This window comes from Capsicum annuum, chromosome 7, assembly GCF_002878395.1.
Source record: "Capsicum annuum cultivar UCD-10X-F1 chromosome 7, UCD10Xv1.1, whole genome shotgun sequence".
In the NCBI taxonomy this organism is placed as follows: domain Eukaryota; kingdom Viridiplantae; phylum Streptophyta; class Magnoliopsida; order Solanales; family Solanaceae; genus Capsicum; species Capsicum annuum.
In genome coordinates, this window is record NC_061117.1 from 23,265,318 (window position 1) to 23,288,944 (window position 23,627).

Genomic DNA, 23,627 nt, shown 5'->3' on the forward strand with positions numbered 1-23,627 from the left:
TAATGACAGATCTTGAGTAAAAATAGAGAAAATTGGAGAAATGGGTTGAAAATTATATGACATTGTGGGTTATGTTAGAAATTATATATGGCATTGTGGAAATTCAAAGGTTTGAGCTCGCTATTAATGGCGATCTTGAGCAAAAAGAGAGGAAATCGAAGTTCTTGTATTTTTTCAAGTGTTTTGAATCGAAGTTCCTCATCTTTCTTATTCAAGAATTCATTAATCAAAGAAATCTTTTTATTTCAGTTCAAGTGTTTCTTAATTTCGGTAATAACATTTTTCAAATTATCAAAAAACACCATTAATAAGCCCTCGCCATTAATAAATTCAAGAAAGATGAGAAAATGAAATTGGAGATGAGAAACTCCATTAATGAGTTTTTGAATTTTTATTCTGAAAAAGAGAAGAAGAAGAAGACATGACGTGACAATTAGAATTCATTAAGAAAAAGTAATAATTAAAATATTTATTATATTATTAAAAATAATGATGTGAAAATTAGAAAATAAAAAATTTAAAGTGAAATGGAGTCAACTAACGCGTTCATGGACGGTGTAGTCACGTCTATTGACAGATCAGCTACTGGGGGATAATAAATTCGGTAAAAATAAATTTAGTTTGGTAATAAATCACCTTTAAAGGTCGAGTGTATAATTAAAATTTCGACTAAAGATTGAGGGCAATAGAACATTTTTAAAAAATAAAAAATAAAGAATTGAGTTGGAGTTAATGTGGATCTCAAATCTCGGTACACCCCCCCACGATAAAAAGATCAAACCACCTGTGCTACTATGATTAATTAATTGGGGCCATATTTCAACCAATATAAATTTTTAAAATAAAGCACAAATTTTGAAGCACACACTACTTTTGATTAGATAAACAAGGTCCAATCAAAGACGATTTCTATTTATACTTTATAGGAAGGCGAAACACATCAATAACCCTAACCCCTAGATTTGTCAATAAATTCAATCACACTCGAACTACAATTTGGTTTCATGGAGCAATTAAGTAGCTAATAAAGTTTTCTTGTTACACTTTCGACTAAAATGAAAAAGATAAATTGTGTATCATTACGAAGATAATTTAACCACTTAAATATGTCACCTCTTCTAATTATACGCGAAGCATTGACAAATTGAAAATATTCCGAGTTGTTTTGATTTGAGGTTGATGTATAAAATGCATGTCTATCTAGTTAACGCGGTAATAAACGCTAGAAAATTCGTTCAACTTTTTTTTATTCAAAATTTGACCCTGAAGCGTCCCATAGAAAAACTAATCACGTGGTCAATTACTCAATTGGAACATGTCATAATTCGAGTGCCCAAATAAAATTTACTGACAAGTTTAACGAGAATAGGATGTCGATATTTTCTGTGAGGGCAACTACAACTGGGACCCCAAGGATAGGTGAAATTTCGAAGAAAAAAAGAAAGAGTGAGTAGAAAGCTGGGAGGTCATTTCAACTTCCATGAAATGATCCTAACGCACCTAAGCAAGAGAGTCTAATATCCCACCTGTGGAATCACAGTGGGTATATTTTTGTTGCAATAGAGCCGAACAGCATTTTAATTATAAGTCAAACAGTTTCTTATCATAAATAAAAGACCAGAAAAGTATAAACTCCAACTCTAATTTTGAAGTACCAGCAAAAGTAAGTAAAACCATGTCTATAACTTACTTGATACTATAGCTACCCTTTGGCCGATAACAGCACCAGGTGGCTTCAATTAAGCAACACAGCTTCTGGCTTTGATATCATTCCCCCAGAATCGGCTTAGAGCGACGGTAGGACATGACTATTGCTATCCTATCCATTAGTGAGGACATAATACACATTAAAAGACATCTGGATGAAAGCGCCCGGGAATGGAGTTGCCTTGTTGTGCCTGCTTGAGATGCATCGTGAGTGCATAGTTGTTGACCTGATCACACAGAAAGGGCAATCACTGTCATACATGAGAAATGGTGTGGGGAACATAAATTTAAAAAGTAGAGCTGGAACTCCCATAAAAGCAACTCACAATCGCTGGCCATAAACTCTGAACAGCATAAATTTATCAACAGATCAATCGAAAAAATGTACAACCACCTTGTTTCAAGCTCTATTACGATTTTGTTTACTTTTCTTTAGTTACTATTACTTGTGGGTGTCGTATTTATGTTATGTCATCTTGTTCCATGCTTTATGGATTTGATTATTATTCCTTGTCTTGAGCCGGGGGTCTATCGGAAACAGCCTTTCTACTTCTTCGGAGGTAGTGGTATAAACTGCGTACATCTTACCCTCCCCAGACCCCACTATGTGGGAATACACTGGGTTTGTTGTTGATGTTGGGAACGGAAGACTTCCACACACCCAACATTCATATGCATGCATCTACATACATATGCAAGTACAACTATGTATGATCTGCAGCTGCATACTCTCGAACAACAACTACCAGATCTTCAACAGCAAAGGGATGGAATTTCAACGATTGAGCTCAAATTAGTTCTTGTGTTTTCTAGATTTAGTTTTTTTCCTTTTATCTTGTTCATTTCGAGAACAATGCACTTTCCCTTTGCAGCTTCTTTAGACCTCTTTTTGATAAATAAGAAAGCCCACGTGGCCACATTTTTTTTTTAAAAAAATACTAATAATATGCGAGGACAACTATCTCTCCAACAACAAAGTATCTACGTTGGGAAGACACAAGGATGTTCATTCTACCTCTTCCTATAGAAGAAAGCCATGCTGGACAAACCAGATAGTACAACTATCTCTCCAACCACAAAGTATCTATGTTGGGAAGACAGAGGGATGTCCATTCTACCTTTTTTCTATAGAAGAAAGCCATGCTGGACAAACCAGATTTTAGTCATATCTCTTTTCTAATTTTTATCTTATTTCCCAGATAGTATAAAGCATGTACGGCCTCTGTTTTGATTTGTTTGTCCGGTTTTGACTTGGCACGAAATTTAAGAAAGTAAAACTTTTGAATCATGTAGTAAGAAACTATAGATATGTAGAATGTACCAAAATGCCCTTGTTTCGATTTGTTTGTCTGGTTTTGACGTGGCACGAAATTTAAGAAAGTAAAGACGTTTGAATCATGTAGTCTTAAACTACAGATATGTAGAATGTACCAAGATGTCCTTTAATTGTGTGGTCTTAAATATGCCATTTCGAAAGTTGGAATTAAAGAGTTGCCAAAAAGGGAAAGAGGCGTTCTTTTTAAACCGAGTAAAAAGGGAAGTAAGAAACAAATTGAAACGGAGGGAGTAATATATTTAAAGAGGTTACTCTGACCTCAAGGGTTCTCAGCTGCTCCTGATACTGAGCCACCATCTGCTTCAGATGATTCACCTCACTCCCTCTATCCTCAAACTCCTTCTGACGCTCACGTTGAATAGCAAATGCTCGCTTCAAAATAGCATTCTCCTGTAGAAGAGCTTCTATCTGCTGCTTGAGCATGACGTTTTCCTGAATAATTGCATAACAATAAATGTAAAGATACTTTGTCTTGAGGAAGCACAATTCCATATGGAATAACACTTCTTTTGGGAGTGGCAAGTATTATTGATGTCACAGGCCAGCAATAATAAAGTGAGAGCACCATTTTTTGCCAAGTCCACAAGATTTAGATAGAAATGAGGTAGAGGTGGTCTTCAAAATTAAGATCATTAGCCTGGAATACCTAGTGCATCTCCAGCCCCAATCTGCGCTGCTTGCTTGTTGGGCTGAGGAGAGAGAAAATAGTGGACGCAAAGAAAGAACAGTAATAATTTATACTAATAGCCAGACCACCAAACATTAATTCCAAAACCATCTAAACGATTTTTTGGAGAATGGTAACAGAACCATCTAAGCATAACTGATGTTTGCTTTACATTTATCTCATTCTGTGTCTTTTTCCATATCCTTATGCAACAACTGATGTTGCTTCTCAACGGCAACATCCTATTGTGGACCTCCAAAAATAACTGTATACCATGTCCATAGTAAGCGATAGATGAGGCAAATAACAACAATAGATTATACCAGCTGAACCCAGCCACCAGTGGTATGACAATAAAAATAGAAAAACAAACGAAAAATAGAGGGTGAAGAGTTCACAGACAAGATAAAATTCAAACAATCTGAACCACCTGCTGGAATCTCAAGCTGTTACCTCTGTTGCACGGGCACAAATGGACTTTTCCAAGGCCTCAAGAGCTCGTGAAGTACGGGCTTTAGCATCATCTATATTTGAGGCACTCATCATCTCCTTAACAAACAACTCCACCCATTCTGTACTCCCCATCATGTGCAGTTCTTTTGCTGCAGATGAATCCTCTGCAGGTATGGGTCCACCATCACCTGCACCAAAATTTGTAAGGAAACTACAAGGATAAACAGACCTGTGCTAGTGAACTTCAAAAAAATCCAACAAATGTGTACTGATAACCTAAGAAACAATGGTAAATGTATCAACAGATAGCGAGCTTAGAGGGACATCATTCATCATTTCAATAAGCATGTAATAAAGCAACATCGGCAGCAGTTTTCCTTCATTGTAGCAGGGGGGTCGTGAATTTTTCAGGTCCCCAATTTTTCTTTCAAAACACAAAATAAGCACATCCATAATCTCAGCTCACTAAATTAAGAAAGATGTCAGGATCATACAGTAAGGCAATTTGGCAAAAGTAAAGTGCTTTAAAGAAACAACACCTTTCTCTTAAAATCAACTAAAAAGCTTAACATGAAAACAAACCCATATTAATAAATGAACTTCATGTTGGGCTTGAAGGGTCTCTGATTGCCATATCAACATTTGACAAGTCAAAACACAAGCAAAAGAAAGAATTTTTTTAAAATAACTACTCATTATTTTCTTTACACTTCGTTTCTTTTGCTTTACACTTCTATGCAACGCTTCTCTACTACAACCAAGAATAAAGAACTAACGCCTTAAATTCAATAACTATGCATCAGTCAGTAAGTAATAAAGTAGTGCAAAAAATTACCATAAGCAACTGTGGAAGTATCAAATTTATGAAACACGCTAGAGTACATGAGTCAGAAAATGCATACCACAACTGACTAAATTCTCCAATTAAAGGGTTCAGATAACACTAGCTATGTGACACTTCTACTGAAAATTAGTAAGCAGTTGCTAAATCTGGAACGAGATAAAAACTCGGCATAGCGATTGTGATACACAAAACATAGCACGAGAAGTGAACTGCCAGGATGCTGACATACATTTTCAACCATGTGGAAAAAACAAACACACATCAGATTGGACAAGAAAGGAACAGGGTATTAGACTGATCAACGAAACGTCATAAAGACTCACTGAATAGTGAACACTAGTTAACAAGAATTACAACACATACAAACTAAACATTATAACCCTGAGACATAATCACTTACCCCAAGAAAAAAAACAAAAAGAATAAGAGAAAAATAACAATTATCTTGTTTTGCAATGATTTTATATAGCATGTGATAATTGCACACAAATAAAGAATGTCAGAAAGAACATACTTGAAGTCATCCCACAAGTTTCAGTCAAAAAAGGATTCAAAGAGGAAAAAAATTAAACGTCGGGCACCAATCAACAAGAATCAAACTAAATACCGATGTTTACCTTGAGTTACGATCGGAGTGCTGTTCTCCTGGGTAGCATCAGATCTTCCCGTGAGGGGGCCCATATTCTCAGCAGACCCCAAACGAAGCTCATTTAGTCTTTTGATGGCAGAATCCAGGTCACCGCATTCATCCAATGCTCTCTCGAGCAGCTTAAAAAAAATGCATCTCTAGGTTAAATTCTGCCCTTTTTCAGGGTAAAAAAAATTGATCAAGATAAGCTGTAGGAAATTATGGCATATAACTGGATAACTAGATCACACAAATGTGACCAGGAACAAAAACTAGCTTCTACAAACAAATTCCACCAAAACCAAAAAACGACCTCATGATTTGTTTGTTATTTTAAACAGAACCATAGAGTTAGATCCATCAATGATATCACTCGAGGAAAACCATCAGACAGCATACCATTTCTGGATCAATAGGAATGGATAGAAATCCTCTTAGAATAAAACAACAGTCGTGAATTTAAAACCAAGTATCAGTATTAGTAGAAGAAATCTAAGAGAAGTTCTGAAATAGCATCTGCGAGGAATGATTGTAAGAAAACTAACAGTTCTAGTAGGAAACAGATGAAACGTGTTTCTTTTATTGTTTATACCTGCATTTAATAAGGTAACAAGGCCTTGGATTAGGTAAAAGTCAACATACAAATTACAAATGACACCTATAAAGAAAGTTGAAGGAAACTATGCCATAGAACTGGATATATAGACCACAGAAATGTGACCAGGAACAAAAACTCGCTTTCTACAAATCAATGCTATCAAAACTTAAAATCAACAATCTCATAGAATTGTTTTTTTCCTTTCAAAAACAGAACCACAAAGTTAGATCCATCAATGATAACACTAGATGAAAATCATCAGACAGCATACCATTTCTGGATCAATCGGAATGGATAGAAATCCTCTTAGATAAAACAACGATCATGAATTTTGAATCCAAAATCAGTTTAGTAGAAGAAATTGAAGAGAACTTCTGAAATAGCGAGGAATCGTCGATTGAAGACAGATGAAACATGTTTCTTTTATAGTCTATATCTGCACTCTATAAGGTAAGAGGTCTTTGGATTAGGTTAAAGTCAACTTACAAATTATAAATGGTACCTATCAAGAATAAGCCGGAAAACGAGAACCTCTTGGTTCTTTTACAAGTTTTTGTTTTTTTGGCTAAGAATTCTTAAAGAAGTTCATCGGTATCTGAAGTGCTTTTTTTTTTTGAGGATGGTACAGAAGGTATTTGAAGTGTTGTAACAATTACTTTTGGCAATATTTTCTGATAATCTAAAACCTTATTATGTTAGCAGAGCATAAACCCTTTGTTCTCTCTTCGACGAAGCAACGACCTTCAAAAAAATATTGATCAGTAATCGGTGTTTCCAAAGATGTCCCGTTTTGTTCTTTATCAATCCTACAATGTGTATTTGAAACTAGAGTTAGTGGATGAGCAATTTCTTACGGGGTTTCATCAATTCTAAAACACTTAACAAAAAGTTTAATGAGCCTGATTGGGTGACTTCCATCATGGAATGCTCTAACAGGATACAAGTTTTACACTTCTCCTTCCACAAAATTACTTGAACGAGGCAAATAGATCAAATAATGAGAAGACAACTACCTTCACTACTGCTATTGTAGCAAATTCGCTCTGCCCGTTTCCTTAATTCCCTTTCTTTTTTTAGGTTAAAATCAGATATTGACTGCTTTCATGAAAGTTGTCCTTTTATGGTTTGGTGTTAGGTAAATAACTGCAGAAGCTATTGATAAAAGCGATTACAACCCTTGGACTAATAACTTTATCACCTAATTATTCACACTGTTAAAACACTATGTCACTCGCACCCTTCAAAATCCTTGCCGCACCCATGTTGACATGACACAGTAGGGATGTGGTGTGGATCCACACCGAATTCATTCAACTTACCTTGGGTGCATGGACTACATCTATGACCGAGAAGTATAGATTGATTGGGTATTTCATTTGATTGTTGTGTTTACGCCATATATGTGTGTGTGTATGAGAGAGAAAGAGAGAGAGAAGAATGTTTGCTATTACAAGAGATATCTTATGATTAAAATTTCTCACTACCTTGCCAAGGTAGGGTAAAGTTGTGTACACACCATCCTCCCCAGATTCCACTTGTGGTATTACATTAGGTATGTTGTTGTTGTAGTATCTCATGAAATAAGGAATTAAATTTTATTAGTTTTAGTTCAATAGCTTTAATTAATCGAGATATATACTTTCCGTACTTGTTTTTGATATGCTTTACTTGAGTTGAGGATCTATCTAAAATAGCTTTCTATCTTCACAAAGTAGGGGCAACGCTGCGTAAACTCCACCCTCCTCAAGATTCCACTTGTGGGATTACTACTTGTTGTAGTTGTATGCTAGCATGTGTATCCACACACTCAGATTCATACACTGAATCTTAAAATTTATGTGACGGTTTATCTACCTTATCAAAATAAGAAAAAAATATGTGATGATGAATCCGACATTTAGATCTATACCCGTATCGGATATCCGCACCCGAGTCCAAGCAACTTAGGTCAAACATAGAGCTCTTCGGAATGAAATTTCCATGGTTATTTGACAAATTTCATACGAGACTTGTAGTTTATCTTTTTGATAATGGTGAAGTATTTATATAAAGTTGACTACACAAGTCGTGTGGTCAAATTTCAAGGGGAATCCTACCTTCTCACCTATCTAATTGTAATCTAAAACATCAAAAATATCTTATGTCTCTTCCATATATACTTGTTTGAAGCAAAAGTAATAAAGAACTGGACAGCTCATCCAGAACTACGGGCAAGCGCTTCCTCTATACCTTTAAAGAATCTCTGATTTTTTTTCTTTCCATATTGTCCAAATGCATGCTGGGACCATACTCCATCTCTTTCTGATGGGAGAATCTACCCTCACTATCCCAGTTGACTAAAACATCCAGTGTACTTTCTGGCATTAGTTTACCCATCCAATTCCCCTGATGGTGATGAATATTTTCCACAATTGATCTACCCATTGCAGTGTAGGGAGAGACGGTTGATTGTCTCTGCTTGCTCTCCAAATAAATAACATCTAGAGCATAGCTGATAGCCCTTCTTGTTAAGTTGTCCTGAATAAGGACATTCTTTTACGTCAGTAACCAAGTAAACCAAGACTTATCAACTCACATACACCTCTACTATTCCACTGGCTACTTGTCATCTCCTACCAGCAAAGATGTCGTGTAATTATATGCAGATGGGTTGAAATAACTATGGAATCGAACCCTCACCTTCTATGGTTTTCATCCACCGCTAGGCCACGCCCTTGGGTGTCAAGATGCATTTTTCCTTCTGATGTTGCCTTCCATCCCCTCTTACACTATCCCATCATAGGAGCATGACCCTCCAAATGGACTTTTTCAAATTAAACTCCCATAAGAACAAAGATACCTCACATTGATACGTTGTGAAAAGAAAGTGTAGCAGTGACTTGAGTTTTTACCAACTAATATAACATTAAACTAATACTCGACGTAGTGCCAATCTTAAACGGGAAACATCCACCACAGATAAAAAGAAGAATAGAAGTACTATCAACCGAATTAGCATGCGCAACTATAATCATTTTAGATGCATATCTATTTAATTTGCTAAAATAAGAATTTCCTATAAACCGGACAAGCAACGTGTTGGCAAGTCAGCTGCAACAGGATATATTTGATTTGGGTTTCAATGTTTATTATTTTATAGATATTGCAATCGAATTAAAGCATAACAAAATTTGAAATAGAGGCTCTTATTTTGGCCTCAGAATCAACCTGCCAAACTATGGAGGATTTTAGACTAATTATCCGAGATTAATGATTGTTGAGTATGCTTACTTCGACTGCATAACTGTTTTTTAAAGTTCAACAGTATAATTGTGTAACTTCTGACCAACAAAAATTTCACTAATTTACAATTTAAGAAATTGCATCTGCATTGAATTGCTCCACTTTTCTTAATAGAGCATCCAAAATACACTCCCTCTAGCAAATTCAAAGGTCACATGTAACATTTTTAACACATTTTTAAAGCTCAGTCTAGCTAAGTTAAAACAACAATTTGTGCACGCAACCAAGTGCAAGTAAATCTAACAAAAATTTGTTAGGGAACATAGCTAAAGTATCCTCCCAATTGTTTGACAAGTAAAAGCTTGGTTCAGGATTTTGTAGGACATAGGATAAATTTACCTATCGAAAGCAACTAAAAAAGTGATCTTGGTGATATACTGATCAAGATTGAAGTAGACACTTGAAATTTTCCGAGAGAGGCCCAACCCCAAAACATCCGGTTGAAAGGTTACAAGGTTACATATTGAGGAAGTCCGAGAATAGAACTCCTCATAAATCCAATAAACACAAGCAGAAGTGGAATCATGACGTGAAATGGAAGACACTATCAACATGAACTCCACCAACTCAATCAGCTATGCCTTAACATCTAGCGGGATCCAGGATTTTAACTTCATCATTTTGGGGTGCTACTGAACCAACTGGTCGTTTGAGTTATTTTAATGTTTGGACAAAGTAAATATATATTTCATTATGTTAGAATATGAATAGGAATAACATATTGAATTCTACTTAGAAAGGGATTGTAATGTAGTGTCCTATTAGGAATAAGATTGGAATGTAGTGTCTATAAATAGGGTCTCAATGTAATAATTTAGATACAACAATTCAATAATATTTTCTCTCATATTTTTCAAATGGTGTCGGAGCAAGTTTTGTGAGAAAATTTTTGGGAAGAAAACTCAATAACGCAGCCTGATACTTCAATTTCTGACGACTGTCAAGTCCAATTTGAGCCCTCGTCTATTTTTTAAGTGTTGTGTGCGAAAACCAACACCACCACGAGGTGAGAAACACCCAGGCGAGCAAACCCCAGTGCTCGAATCTCATCTCCGGCGATTCACGCGCCGCCGGAACTTTCAGATCTGAAGTTTCCGAGCCAAATTCCAACAGTATTTCTTTTTCATGATTAAATCTGAATCTTAATGAGGAGATCAGAAACTCAGATGTCAGAGTTTTTTTTTGAGAAGGTAACATTTTTTGTATAACAATTTGTTGCATAAAAACTGCAGTCGTTCATACTTACAATGGAATAAAGGAAGATGCAATAAGCTATAACCTACTTACAGAGATCCTATTACATCAACAAAAGATTCTACATCTTCCATATATTCATGGTTTACACCAAAAATAGAAAAGGGCCACACACTTCATCTTCAGTTTCTGGGTAGAGCTATAATTGTCTTCAAAACACCTTTGATTTCTCTCTTTCCAAACTGTCCACCAAATACAAGCAGGGACAATCTTCCATCTTTCTTTATGTTCTGAGTGAGTGTTATATTTGTTCCAGCATTCTAGCACTTCAATTGTATCTCTTGGCATGACCCACATGATTCCTTTTAAATTAAGGAATATCCTCCAGAGCTGTACAGTTAACTTGCAGTGTCAAAAAAGATGGTTGATTGTCTCTGATTCTTCTCCACACATATAACATTTAGAGCATAGGTGGAAGCCATTTTTCTTAAGTACTTCATGAGTTAGAACCGCTTTCCTAGCCACGAGCCAAGAGAAACAAGCCACTTTATGAGGAATTTTAACTTTCCAAATTAGTTTCCAAGGCCAACAACTAATCTGGTTGTTAGAATAATTAAATTTCTTGTAAGTTGACTTGACTGAAAATCTCCCTTGTTTATCCACTTGCCATGTAAGAGTGTCTTCCTGAGAAGAGGGACCTTTGAAAAGGTTGAGGGTGTCATAGAATTCTGCCAAGTAATCTATCTCCCAATCATTAAGATGTCTTCTGAAGTTCAGGTTCCAGCCATGCGCATCCCAGACTTCACCTACTGTGGCATCTTGTTGTTGGTTCAGACTGAAGATAAGTGGGAAGAGTTGTTTTAGTGGATGTTGGCCTAACCATCTGTCTGACCAGAAAGATGTTTTCAAGCCGTTACCCACTTGATGACTGCACTTATTCATGAATTTTGCCCCCAGATTTCTGATTGACCTCCATAAACTTACTCCGTAAGGTGTAGTGACTGCCTTAGTTATCCATTCCCCATCCATATCATACTTTTGAGTGATTACCTTCTTCCAGAGAGATTGTTCATTTGAGGCGAACCTCCACAGCCATTTCATCAAAAGACAATGGTTTTGAGCTGTCAGGTTCTTGATTCCCATATCGCCAATCTTCTTGCTGATAATCACTGACTTCCATTTAACCAAATGTATTTTCTTGGTATCACAGTTGCCTTGCCAAAGAAAGTTCCTTCTAAGAGCATCTATTCTGTCCACCATATTTGTTGGAACACGAAAAATAGACATCATATAAGTTGGTAATGCTTCTAACACACTGTTTATCAGGGTTAGTCTATCACCCAACCATAAGTATTGACTCTTCCAGTTTGTCAACTTTTTCTCACACTTCTCTAGGACTCCATTTCATATATCTTTGGAATTGCTTTTGGCACCGAGAGGCATTCCCAGGTATATAGTTGGAAGGTTGCCTGTCCTGCCTCCCAAAATGTTAGCTAAGTTGTGAATGTCATAAACCTCATTAACGGGATATAAGAAACTCTTGTTCCAGTTAATGTGGAGCCCAGATATAGCCTCAAAAAGAATGAAAATCACCCTCAAAAATCTTATTTGACCTCTGTCAACTCCGCAAAAAACTAATATATCATCAGCATATTGTAAATGAGTGATTTCAAGGTTACTGACAACCCTTGAATCTACTCTAAAACCTGTTATCCAGCTGTTTGATTGAGCAGTTTTCATCATATCATTTAAACTCTCGAGGGCAATGATGAACAAAAAAGGGGATAACCCCTTGCCTTAGACCTCTTTTAGAAGAAAAGAATCCAGCAGGTGAGCCGTTGACTAGGACTGAGAACTTGACGGTGCTGATGCAGTAGTTGATCTAGCTGACCCATTTTCTCCAAAACCCATTTTCATCAAAGTTCTGAGTAGGAAATTCCAGTTTAGGTGGTCAAAAGCCTTTTGTATATCTAGTTTGCAAAGGATACCAGGTTCTTTGACTTTCGCTCTTGAATCAACACATTCATTGGCTATAAGAATGGCATCCATGATTTGCCTCCCCTTTATAAAGGCTATTTGTTTATCATCCACCAGCTTGTGCATCACTTTTTTGAGTCTCTCAGTCAACAACTTTGAGATGATCTTGTAAATACTGCCTATAAGACTAATAGGCCTGATATCTTTCAATTCTTTGGCTCCCACCTTCTTGGAAATCAAGGCTACATATGTAGCATTGAAGCTTCTTTCAAATATGCCTCTTTCATGGAAGTTTTGAATAGTGGCAATGACTTCAGTGTTCACTACTTCCCAACAGTGTTTGAAAAAGGCCATTGAGAAACCATCTGGGCCAGGTGCTTTGTCCGCGGCACACGCTTGGACATTGGCCCATATTTCTTGTGCTTCAAACGGTCTCTGTAGCATCAAATTATCTTCTGAAGAGACAGTGGGACAAATTCTCATGTTAAAGTGGGGTCTCCAGTTTTCTGTCTCTGAATAAAGGTTCATATAAAAAAAGATGATCTCCTTTTTTATATCAGCAGGGTTCCTTACGGGCTCACCATCAATTTCTAACAAGTCGATATTGTTGAATCTTCTGTGTGCGTTAGCTGTTTTATGGAAGAACTTGGTGTTGTTGTCACCTTGTTTCAACCATAATGCTCTTGATCTCTATCTCCAAGCCATCTCCTCCTTTTTTGCTATCTCCTCAAAGTCCATAGATAAGGCGATTTTCTTACTTATTTCCTCCTCTGTTAAATTCCTGAGATCTTGGATTTCTTCAAGTTTTGATAATTGACTTAGCGTGTCAAGCTTCTGCATCTCCAAGTTTCCTTGTAATGTTTTGCTCCAGTCTCTAAGTTTGGCTTTCAAAGCTTTCAATTTGTAAGACAAAACGAAGTCAGGTCTGCCAACACAATTGAAAGAGTCCCACCAATCCTTAACTCTTTCTTTGAACCCTTCCGTTTGCAACCACCAATTTTCGAATTTGAAATATGATTTGGATGGTTCCAAGTTGCTGCACTGTAGTAATACAGGTGAGTGGTCAGAGGTTACTCTATCAAGAATTAATTGTTTGATATTCCTGAATCTTTCATCCCACTCATCAGAGATCAAAAATCTATCCAACCTTGCAGCAACATCGTGTCTGTCACCTTTTTTCCAATTAAATTTCCCACCTGTTAGTTGCAAATCTAGCAAGCCCATATCTTGAATGAAATCAGAAAAATCAGTCATTGATTTGTTGATTCTATTGCAATTTTTCTTTTCTGAGGGGAATCTTACTGTGTTGAAATCTCCACATAATACCCATGAACCTGGAAATAGACCTGTGGCAGCTCCAACTTCCTCCCAGACTTCCTCTCTAGTTTTTCTGTCATTGGGTGCATATACTCCTGTTAAGTGCCAAGTGAGATCCTGCATCTTGCCTGTGAATTTACATGTGATGGAGTGACAACCTTGATTGGCTAGATTACTGCACTCTCCATCCCAAATTCTTTTATCCCACATTAGAAGAATTCCTCCTCTGGTACCATTAGCCTCTAATTGGATGTGATCGACCCATCTGTTGGCCCAAAGGTCTCTAACTAAACCACTGATACATCTGCCTTCCAAGTGTTAACGCAACTCTTAATCATTCTCCTCTTCCTTTCATCATTCAATCTTCTAACATTCCATGAAATTAACTTTCATTGATCAATATTGATGTGATATCCCCCCTACTCCTGGTGCCATAGCTTTTGAAATTATGGCCAAAATCAAGACGTTTCAGTTCCTTAGCACCTTTCACCTTTGATGTGCGCTCTAACATCTTGTTGGTCTTCCCCATGTTTGATTGCTTCTTTTGATCAATCTTCATGAGTAAGCCCTGAAAATCAATTCCAAATTGCTTGCCGATTTTGATGATGTTTTGGTGTATCCAGATTGGAATGTCGAAATCTGGATCCTGCTCAGATTCTTCAGTATGGATGCTAATAGGGACAACATCTTCAACAAGTGTTTCTCTAACAATAGAGAGGTGCATATTATCCGGGGCTAGTGGTTCAGAAAGAGTAGCATTTGTTTCAAAAGTGTCTTCTTTGTCGTACTTGAATTCACAACCTTCTTCGTTGCCTTTTTGTGTTACTGGAGATAAATTTCCCTTCGCCATGGATGGAGCAGTGTAGTGAGCTTCTTCCTGTTGTGTAATGTTGTGAGAGGCAGTGTGTTGAGAGATGGCGTTTACTTCTTCTAAAAATAGATCAGATCTGGGCTTTAAAAAGTGGGTTGCATGTGTATTTTCCACCATAAGTTGTTGGGCTAGGAAATCTGGGCCCAAAGGTTTAGAAGCTGGTGGCCTTTTAGTTGGGGAGGCATTCACATGTGGCCAGTCACGTGTTTGACTATTAGGGTTTATTTGAAAATTACCCACGTGCCCTGTCAGGAAGCAATCCTCTCGAGCCCCACCACTTGCAGAGCTAGAACCCATTATTAACCGATGTCCGAAGTTCTTTGCATGCTTCCTTCACAAAGAGAAAATCTGGGCGATAATTCACACCAGATTTGGATCGAGAAATTGATCCATTCATGTTCAATGTTGATAGTCTTCGAAATTGTGTCTCCGTTTTCTCTCACCAGAATTCTTGCCCACTTAAGGTGATTCCTCAGTTGGGTCTCCTCCTCAGTTCTTATCCATCCTCCGCAGTAATCTCCTATTTCTTTGAATACATTTTGCGACCATAAATGCAGGGGGAGTTCGACCAATCTGATCCAGACTTGTTCGATTGCTGCAGAGCAAGGGATTGATTCCACTGTTGGCGACCACCATTGTAGTTAGAGTCTGTGGAGTTTCCAACTCCAGTTGCCTCTCAAGATGTATGCAGCAGTTGTTTTTGATAGGAACTCGAAGAGAAATCGATTCAGCCCCATCTCATAAATGTTCACTCCGTGGACATGTTTCCAAGTGTTGCTGACCCAACGCCTAATATCTAATAGGGCTGGGGTATCTGCTATTCCTCCATTCCTCCAGGGAGGCTGCCGACGACGCTTTTCGAAAGAAGCTCATTTTGAGAAAAGCTGACTCCTTCAGAGATACAGATGATTCCACCTTTTTCCTGTACTGTAGCTTTTTCCATCTCTCTTGTAGTCCATTTTGTTTCTTCTGGCGATTTCTGAGTAGAGCAATCCTTCCTCTGTATTTCTAGAGAGAATTGTAAAAGGCTTTACAGCTGTGCCATTAGTGAACTTTGCAATTTTGTTAGCAATGTCCAACCACCCTGTGTTAAATGTAAGTTCAGGAATAATAATGACAGATCTTCTTTTGTTTTGCATGCTTACAATACTTATATAACGTCCAAGTCTGTTGAAATTTCTTGAGCAAAAGAACTCAGAGGAGTATTCTTGATTCTTCCATGTTCTTACAGAATTCCCTTTCACTTTGGATGCTTCCTTCAGTGCAAAGCAAAGCCATTCCATTGTCTTCTGACTGAAAAAAGGTTCTTCTTATCATGTTGTGGTCTCGTTCTGTCCAGTTGCACCGAGTCTATGTATGAGACTTCTCTAGTGATATCATACGATTTGAAACCAACGGAGAAATAAATCACCTTGTCTTCCATCTTGACTTGATCAAGTTTTTCGGCCAAAAGTTGCCGGATTATACAAAGAGAGAGAAGTAGATGCACTCAGATGTCAGAGTTTATGAAGAATCAACTAAGGGAAGGTCGATTTGGAAGATCTCGACCTAGGTGTAGTTAATGTAAAAGGTTAGGACATACTCTTGGTGTATGCTATTATCGACCCAAGTGTAGTTATTGTAAAAGGCTTGGACATACTCGTGGAATATGCTATTCTTTGCATGGTCGACCATCTAAAAATGCTTATATTGCTCAGTCTAACACCACAGGTGATCAACGTGTATATTTATCTGACAAGGAATATAATGAGTATCTTCAATATCAAGCAAGTAAGCATATATTTCTACCAATAGCCTCAACTGCAAAATCTCCTATCTTCGGATCATAGATTGTGGACTTAGGTGCTTCTGACCATATTTCGGGTAACAAATCACTTCTGCCTGATATTGTTTATTCACAATCTCTCCTGCTATTACTTTAACTAATGGAATTCGAACAGAGCCAAAAGGAGTTGGACAAGCCAAACCCTTATCTTCTGTCACTCTAGACTCTGTTGTTATTTGTCCCTGGTCGTTTGATATGTGCCCTTAATTGTAGTATAACTTTTTTGATGATTCTTTTCTAATGCAGGACCACAAAACGGGACAGACAATTGGCATAGGCCATGAATCACAGGGCCTTTACCATTTTACCTCTTCAAATTCCTTCACAATATGTTCCGCTACAGATCCTCCCGACCTTATTCACAAACGTTTAGGACATCCTAGTCTATCCAAGCTACAAAAGATGGTGCCTAGTTTGTCTAGTCTATCCACATTAGATTGTGAGTCGTGTCAACTTGGGAAACACACCCGTGCAACTTTTTCACGTAGTATTGAGAGTCGCTCAAAGTCTATTTTCTCATTAGTTCATTCCGATATTTGGGTCCAGTAGAGTCAGTTCACCCTTAGGATTTCGTGACTTCGTTACTTTCATTGATGATTTTTAAAGATGTACATGGGTTTACTTAATAAAAGATCGTTCCGAGTTATTCTCTATATTCAAAAGTTTTTTTGCTGAAATACAAAATCAATTTGGTGTTTCTATTCATGCTTTTCATAGTGATAATGCCTTAGAATACTTATCCTCCCAGTTTCAGGAGTTCATGACTCATCAAGGAATCATTCACCAAACATCATGTCCATACACCCCTCAACAGAACGGTATAGCAGAAAGAAAAAATAGTCATCTCATTGAGACTGCTCGCACTCTTCTCATTGAATCCCATGTTCCACTGCGTTTTTGGGGCGATGCGGTCCTCGCATCTTGCTATCTCATTAACAGAATGCCATCATCTTCGATCCAGAATAAGGTTCCCCATTCCATACTATGTCCTCAGTCACATCTCTACTCTATCCCCCCACGTGTTTTCGGGAGCACATGTTTTGTTCATAACTTAGCCCCAGGAAAAGATAAATTAGCCCCTTGTGCTCTCAAATGTGTCTTCCTTGGTTACTCTCGAGTTCAAAAAGGATATCGATGCTATTCACCTGATCTGGGCTGCTACCTTATGTCCGCTAATGTCAAATTCTTTGAATCTCAACCTTTCTATACATCTTCTGATCATCTTAATATCTCTGAGGTTTTACCCATACCTCTAATTTTACCCATACCAACTTTGAGGAATCTACGGTTACTTCTCCATCTCCCGCTATAGTGCCACCACTTTTGACTTATCACCGCCGCCCACGTCCAGTATCAGTCCCAGATGATTCTATGTCCTGCGCCTGACGCTTCCCCTACTGCGGACCTGCCTCTTCCTAGTCAATCAATTGCACTTCAAAACGGTATAAGATCCACTTGTAATGCTAACCCACATTATACTTTCTTGAGTTATCATCGTTTGTCATCACCCCATTATACTTTTGTATCATCTTTGTACTCTATTTCCATTCCTAAGATTACAGGTGAAGCACTTTCTCATTCAGGATGGAAACAAGCTATGATTGATGAGATGTCTGTTTTACATATGAGTGGTACTTGGGAGCTTGTTTCCTTCCTGCAGGTAAATCTACTGTTGGTTGTCGTTGGGTTTATACAGTCAAAGTTGGTCCAGATGGTCAGGTTGATGGGCTGAAGGCTCGCCTTGTTGCCAAAGGATATACACAGATATTTGGGCTTGATTATAGTGACACTTTCTCTCCCGTGGCTAAAATAGCATCTGTCCGTCTTTTTTTCTCTATGGCTGTCATTCGTCATTGACCTCTTTATCAGCCGAACATTAAGAATGCTTTTCTGCATGGTGATCTAGAGGAAGAAGTTTATATGGAACAACCACCTGGTTTTGTTGCTCAGGGGGAGTCTAGTAGCCTTGTATGTCGATTGCGCAAGTTACTCTATGGTTTGAAACAATCTCCTCCAGCCAGGTTCGGAAACGATTCGTAGTGGAGCTGATCATTCAGTGTTTTAACGTCATTCTGAACCAAAGCTGTGTATTTATTTGGTGGTTTATGTTGACGATATTGTTATCACCAGCAATGATCAAGATGGTATCACTAACTTAAAGCAACATCTCTTTCAACATGTCCAAACTAAAGACCTTGGCAGATTGAAATACTTTCTAGGTATTGAGGTTGCTCAGTCCAGCTCAGGTATTGTTATTTCTCAACACAAGTATGCTTTAGACATTCTTGAGGAAACAGGAATGATGGGATGTCGACCCATTGACACTCCTATGGATCCAAATGCTAAACTTCCGCCAGGACAGGGGGAGCCACTCAGTGATCCTGAAAGGTATAGGCGGTTGGTTGGAAAGTTGAATTATCTCACAGTGACTAGACCTGACATCTCTTTTCCTATACCTGACATCTCTTTTCCTGTGAGTGTTGTAAGTCAGTTTATGACTTCTCCTTGTGATAGTCATTGGGATGCAGTTGTTCGAATTTTGCGATATATCTCCAGGTAAAGGACTACACTTCGAGGATCGAGGCCATGAGCATATCATTGGATATATAGATGCTGATTGACGTTCTACATCTGGATATTGTGTTTTAGTAGGAGGTAATTTGGTGTCCTGGAAGAGTAAGAAACAGAGTGTGGTTGCTCAATCAAGTGCCGAAGCAAAATATCGAGCAATGGCTGCAGCAACTTGCGAGCTGGTTTAGATCAAGCAGTTGCTGAGAGAATTAAAATTTGGAGAAACTGGTAAGATAAAACTTGTATGTGATAATCAGACAGCCCTTTATATTGCATCTAATCCAGTGTTCCATGAGAGGACCAAGCACATAAAGATTGATCGTCATTTTTTCAGAGAAAAGATACTCTCGGGAGATATTGTTACAAAATTTGTAAAGTCAGGTGATCAACTTGCAGATATCTTCACCAAGTCCCTCACCAGTCCTCGTATTTACATTTGTAACAAGCTTGGTACATATGACTTGTATGCACCAGCTTGAGGGGAGTGTTAGAATATGAATAGGAATAGCATATTGAATTCTACTTAGAAAGGGATTGTAATGTAGTGTCCTATTAGGAATAAGATTGGAATGTAGTATCTATAAATAGGGTCTCAATGTAATAATTTAGATGCAACAATTCAATAATATTTTCTCTCATATTTTTCACAATTAATAAATGGGCGAAGCCTGTATATAAGAGGTATACCAGAAAAGTAGAGGACCCATAAAAAGAGATGTTTTCCACAAAAGACAACCGATCTTATATACGACAACTCAACAAGGAGCCCAGTGGGTGCACCAAAAACAGCTTTAAGGATAAGGGACTGGTCCTTAACTTTGTAAAATTCATCTCTACACCCTTAGTGCTCATTTGGTATGAAGAATAGGGGATAACTAATCTCGGGACTAATTTTTGGATGAATTTATTCCATATTTTGTTGGAATAACAATCCCGGGATAACTTGATCCCCAACCAACTAAGCCCTTAAAAGCTCTCCGATTTCCTACTCCCCAAATCAGTGCAAGTGGGGCAACACTCCAAGAGTCCAAGACCTTCTTCTCCTTCTTTCCCCGGACTTCCAACTGTACATTAACCCTTTTACAACGTCTGGCATCACCCAATAAATTCCAAACGATGTCAATACTTCATTAAAAGGTGCATTTGCAGAGTCAATTTCAAGATGCTATTAGCCACTAATAGCCACAAATAGGCAATAGCCATACCAGTAAATTTCAAGATGTATCCACATTGTAAAAGCCATTCAAAATGATATCTTCCTATGATAGGGCGTTCCCTTTTTAGGACTTATATAGGCACAAACCACGACTTGCTGCAGTGAGTCATTTTCCAGATAAACAACTACTTAATCCAATTAAGTGGAACAAAAATCATGGGTTTGTGAATGTCATGCAAGCTTGAGGAAAAAAGAGGCTCACGGACCGTGACTAAACTAAAATGTAGAAGTTGCCAAACCTCAGCTTGTGAGCTAACGACCCGATTTTCACATTGCTAGTACCAGACAGCATAGTTTTAAAAACATATTTCTTTTAACCACCCACTCACAGTATCTTTGATATCGCCTTTAAGCCCCATCTCTAATGCATCACACATCATAAATCCCTACATTCAACTGTAATGTCCTTGAATATTTTCAAAACAACCGTCATATATTTTTCAAAACAGATTTGAAGGTTGTTTAACTAAAATAACAAAAGATAATCAACATTTTCTTTATAGATCAGCGTTTCCAGTCCAAGACAACAATAATGATACAAAGAAAGGCTTTTTACGGCGAAAACTCAACATTTCAGATCTCATACAACAAGATAAACGGAGCATGCTACAGCTAAGGGCTTCCAAACCAAAAAGCTGAAACTCATATGAATTGCAGTGTAATTATTGAATCGCTTAAGAAGGGGAGCCTTCGTGTAACTGGTAAAGTTGTTGCTATGTGACCAGGAGGTCACGCAACAGCCTTTGGTAGAAATGCTGGGTAAGGTTGCTTACAATAGATCCTTGGGGTCCAATCCTTCCCCTGACCCCACATATAGCGAGAGCTTAGTGCACTTGGCTGCGCTCTTCTAATAAAATGGATTCCAAATAAGGAAGCCTGTCTGGTTCAAATGAATTTACAGCTCCTACAAACTTCGGAAAACTCATTGTAATTATCAAATGAGCTTTCTTTTCTTTCTGTCTTTTCAACATTCCAGTCCAGTACAACAATAAAGATAAACAGTCATTTCTTTTACAGCTCAAACTTCCAAAACAAATAACCAGGGAGATTTACCATTGACCGGACCCTACGCATAGCGGGAGCTTTAGTGCACCGAGCTGCTTTTTTTTAATTTACCAGCTCTTTTTCTAGATGGTAAAAATTGATTATACATGATCATACACATATTATACATGAATTATACATATATATCATACATCTGCCAGCTATTTTTTTAGTTAAAACTTCCGGACCAAACAAAAAATTCCAAACAAATAATCGCTCTGAAATTATTAAATTGCTTAATTAATCCACTTCCAGTCCAGTACAACATAAAAGATAAACAAAGTGATTTTTTTCTGGGAATCTTCACACAAATAGCTAGGAAGATTTACTGATTACTCTTTCTAGACAGCATATATTGATTATACACTGATTATACACGATCATACACATACTATACACGAATTATTCACATATATATTATACAGCCACCAACAATTTAGTTCAAACATCCAAACAAATAATCACTCTGAAATCATTAAATTGTGTCCGGTACAACAATAAACATAAACGAAGTGATTTCTTTTGGGGATCCCACAAATAGCCAGAAGGATTTACTGTTCACTTTTTCCAGCCGGTATACACAGATTATACCTTGATTATACACAATCATACACATACAAAACATGAATTATACATAGATCTTATACATCCGCTCCGCCGGCTATTTTCAGTTTAATCAGCTCAAACTTCCAAAACAAACATAAAATTCCAATAAAATAATCACTATTAAACATTAAAAAACATAAAAAAAAAAAAAAAAGAAACCTGTTTATCCATATCAGGGAAAATCGATACGAGATGATCGATCGCCAACGGAGTATAGAAACAATTAACCGCGGCGGATCGCGGCGGAGAACGGCGGATCCTTTTCGGTGCCGGCGACGGCGACGATGACGGCGATTGCAAATCTTCAAAAAAATTATTTCTCTTCCCGCACACTATAGCAGACATGTTGTGCCAAAAAATATCAAATTCTTCTCAATAGCAACAACAAAAACAATATATCTTCCACCGTTTCGCTCATGCAGATTCCAAATTTACCGAAAACAACAAAAAAAAGTTCAAAAAAAAATTACAAAATAACAAAAATCATTTTTTTTTAAAAAAAAAGACTGATTTTTCTCAAATTCTTCTCAATAGTAACAAAAAAAAATCAAAAAAAAATTCAGATTACAAAAACATAGTTTTTTTCTCTGATTTTTCTCAAACAACAAAAACTTAACAAAATTAAGATTAAGAAAACTGAGATTTATGTCCGATTATTCGACTGTATATAAAGATATGATGTGTATGAATCTATGTAATTGAATTTTGATAATCTATGTAAAGAGAAAAATGAGTCAAAAGACCCCTCAAGTTTCCAATTATGAAAAGGGCACAAGTAGGCCACAAATTTGTTAAAAAAAAAAAAAAAAAATTAAATCTTTTCAAACAACTGGGACAACTATATTAGTTGTTTGAATAACTTCGTGTTGTTGTTGAACAACTTTCATAGTTATTGAACAACTTTAGTAGTTGTTGAACAACTTCGTGCAAAGTTGTCATTGTCGAATAACTACCAAAGTTGTTCTACAATTGAAACGAGTTGTTGGAACGAAAAAACTTTAAAAAAAAGAAAAAAAAAGTTATACCTCCCACCTAATTTTAAAAACTTGGAGGACTTCACTAAATTAGACAATTTGGGAGTCTTATGTAAATATACATAGTTATTATTGTTGTTGTTATTATGAAAAAATAAAATAATTAGGTTTATTTGCTTTTATGGCTTTTTTGTGTTTATGGGATAAAGCTGGGTTTATTAGAGCAGAGGAAGATAAAGTTACAGGAGGTTCATGCATGTTTTGGTGAAGGACAAGTGGAAAGATAGTGCGTTTTATATGGTGATTACGTGAAGAGATATGATTTGTTGAAAAGGTGGAGTTTCAAGTGACGGTAGTTTCTTGTGTTACGTTACGTTTTAAGGTGGTTGTTGAACAAGCGGTGGCTTCCTCATCCTCAGTTAATAGCTTCTGTTTGGATGGTGGTTTGCTATGATTTCATAATGTATGGTATAGTACAGTACAATACCATATTTGGACGGACTGTATCTTTCACTAA

At 37.2% G+C, this 23,627-nt stretch overlaps 1 protein-coding gene across 1 annotated transcript; it reads right to left on the reverse strand.

Annotated features, from left to right (window-relative positions):
- Positions 1–1,562: 1,562 nt before the first annotated feature.
- LOC107856500 lies at positions 1,563–23,194 on the reverse strand. The gene is made up of 5 exons (XM_016701504.2): positions 22,296–23,194; positions 5,625–5,775; positions 4,164–4,351; positions 3,302–3,475; positions 1,563–1,934 (listed from the first exon to the last, which is right to left on the reverse strand). The coding sequence occupies exons 1-5, from the start codon at positions 22,479–22,481 to the stop codon at positions 1,848–1,850; spliced, it is 786 nt and encodes a 261-aa protein (XP_016556990.1). The 5' UTR covers positions 22,482–23,194; the 3' UTR covers positions 1,563–1,847.
- Positions 23,195–23,627: the final 433 nt, after the last annotated feature.